The 2,682-nt window shown below is 37.2% G+C and overlaps 1 protein-coding gene across 1 annotated transcript in view; it reads left to right on the forward strand.

Moving 5' to 3' along the window:
- The window catches only part of LAMA3 (laminin subunit alpha 3), a gene marked incomplete at its 5' end in the record, with an annotated part of 261,166 nt that overhangs the window by 247,696 nt on the left and 10,788 nt on the right, over positions 1-2,682 (forward strand). The window contains 4 exons of the mRNA XM_019526339.1: positions 422-611; positions 1,091-1,231; positions 2,042-2,201; positions 2,310-2,440. Coding sequence (XP_019381884.1) covers positions 422-611; positions 1,091-1,231; positions 2,042-2,201; positions 2,310-2,440 — 622 coding nt within the window. The remainder of the gene's footprint in view (positions 1-421; positions 612-1,090; positions 1,232-2,041; positions 2,202-2,309; positions 2,441-2,682) is intronic.

A 2,682-nucleotide genomic window follows, 5' to 3' on the forward strand; every position in this document is an offset into this window, starting at 1 on the left:
CTTCTAGCATGCCCACGTCCCCCCACATCTTAGTGTCATTAAGATATCCATTGGTCTTGTCTGTTCTGTATGCTCTATATTACTAAATGCATATCAGTGTTCAGTCACTTAATCTCATTTTATACACAAGTATTTCATTAATATAAATATTTAATGTTTTTCTTCCAGTAGGATTCCAATAGAACTCTTTAAACAGTGAGATTGCAATAAATATAACAGTATTGAACTGTCTTTGGCTCTGGTTCTGATCACACTTAAATGCACACTTACACCAGTGACTCTGATTTCTGATTTGCAGTGGCATAACTGACAGCAGAATCAGGCTCTTTGCACATTTCTGAAGAGTTTTGGGAAAGAAACTACCATAAGCTAAACAAAGCAATGTTTTTATATCTTCTTTATTGCTTTCTTTCCTCTCAAGGTCACATTTTTCTGTAGAAGTGCAGACTGCATCTTCAGAAGGATTGATATTTTTTATAGGGGACAAACCTGAGAGCCCATACATGTCTCTTCACATTTCAAAGGGACGTTTTGTTTTGTCATTCGGTGCTGGCGGAAAGAAAATAAAAATCAAAAGCAAAGCAAAGTATCATGATGGACAGTGGCACACTGTAAGTACTACAGCATTTGGGATAGAATTAATTGTGCGAAATGTGAAACATGAACAGCACTCAACTTCTCTGGTCACAAGTGCTCAACATCCCAAAGGGCAAAGGGAACCATTCACTTTGACCAGTAAGAGACAATGTGGTGAAGCATTACACATTATTCTGAAGCTGGTGAGTGTATATATATAGAAAGCCATGGAACTACTCTGCCTGTATGCCAGAGTAATGGAGATCAGAACCTGGATCACCAAGGGATTAGTGAACATACAAGATCCTTTGTTTACAAACTTGATTCATCATCTTCCTTTATATCTTTGTTTGTTTCAAATTGGCCTGGAAAAGTATGCTAGTTTTAAGACTATATGACATATCAGTGCATGTCTGAGATTTTCAAAAGGTACCCAAAATATTTAGGAGCATAAATTACATTGAAAGTCATTCGTCTTGAGTTTCTAACTGGGCTGTACCTGTTTCCTGCAAAGGTGGTATTCAGTAAGGATGGAAAGAATGGCCGCCTTGTTATTGATGGTCTGCATGCCCAGCAAGGAAGCCTGGCAGGTGATTCCACCTTTAGCAGTAATTCAGTAATCTATCTGGGAGGGATTCCATCATTGAAACCACAGGTAAGGAAGTATAAGTTATGTTTTCCCCCAGATGATAAATGAAGATGATAAACTATCAAAATGAGAGATATTCATTATGAGTAGGATTCAGTAGATATCCCCAGACATTGAACTAAGCCCATCTGTACATGATGTCCATAAATTCTTAATTATAAACTCTTTTCTCAACTATACACCAGTCTTCAGGTACACATGAATTGCTAGCATCTTAGTCAGTATGTTGATTACTGCCATGTGCCAAACCTCATTTCCCTTTACCTACAAAAGTTGAATTCATCTTGTCCTTAGGAACCCACCTTTACCGTAAAATGTTGATTGCAGCTGGTAAAGTGTAATATTCATTACAAAAGGGAGGGATTCCTTCTTCTTCATCACCATGGCAATTCTACAAGGGACTGTATATGTCAGATCTGATTCTAATCTCAAGTGTGCATTATCAATGTTAGCTATTAAAATAACCTAAAACATATATTTTTTTTTTACTTTTTTGATGGCTGAGATCCAAATTGAACTGCTGCTGTTTTACTATTCACATTTTCATCCATCTTGCAACATAGCAGTACTGCAGCTAAGATTTTTCTATAACCTTTTCACAATTACAGTATTTTTTGAACACTTGATTCTTTCATGATTCACTGGCATTCATGTAATGGCTTTGTACATTTTTACTCTTGCCTTTAGATACAGTTCATACTTGTGTTTTCCACAATCAAATAATGCAAAAGAACTGTTTAACTGATCTATTACAAAAAAAATTGCTGTGATGATTAATATTTATCATTATTATGCATGCTTTTAAATTCCTTTTAGAGTATACCAAGAAACAGTTTTGTGGGTTGCCTGAGAAACTTTATGATGAATGGAAAACTTATGGATACAGCTCATCAGAACAGTGGTGTTCCTCCATGCCTGAATGGTTCTTTGGAGACAGGGATCTATTTCTTTAATGAAGGTGGTCGTATCAAAATTGGTAAGCTATGTAGAGATTACACTACCTGAAACAGTGTCTTTATTACTGACATGAGATTTTTTTTTCTTTTTTTAACCATGTTTTGCAATTATTCTTAACCATCCACAGATAACTCTTTTGTGATGGGCTTGGAATTTAAGATCATATTTAATGTCCGTCTAAGAAGCCTAACTGGTGTACTCCTCCATTCTGGAAGCAAGCAAGACAGCTACTTAGCTGTTTACATGGAAGCAGGAAAGGTCAGTACAGGATTTGTCATCATTTCAACTGCCCTGGCATCATGCAGAAGAACACTAGACTGACTCTAGTGAGAAGATCATCAAGGAGCACATTTGTGATGGGCCGGCATCAGAAATGATGCTCAGGGGCAATCAGCATGGATTTATTAGGGGGAGATCATGTCAGACCAACCTGATTGCCTTCTACGATCAGGTCACAAAGGCCATGGATGCAGGTGTCGCGGTGGATGTAGTCTTTCTGG

This window comes from Gavialis gangeticus, unplaced genomic scaffold, assembly GCF_001723915.1.
Source record: "Gavialis gangeticus isolate Ggan-Ray unplaced genomic scaffold, GavGan_comp1, whole genome shotgun sequence".
Taxonomy (NCBI): Eukaryota; Metazoa; Chordata; order Crocodylia; family Gavialidae; genus Gavialis; species Gavialis gangeticus.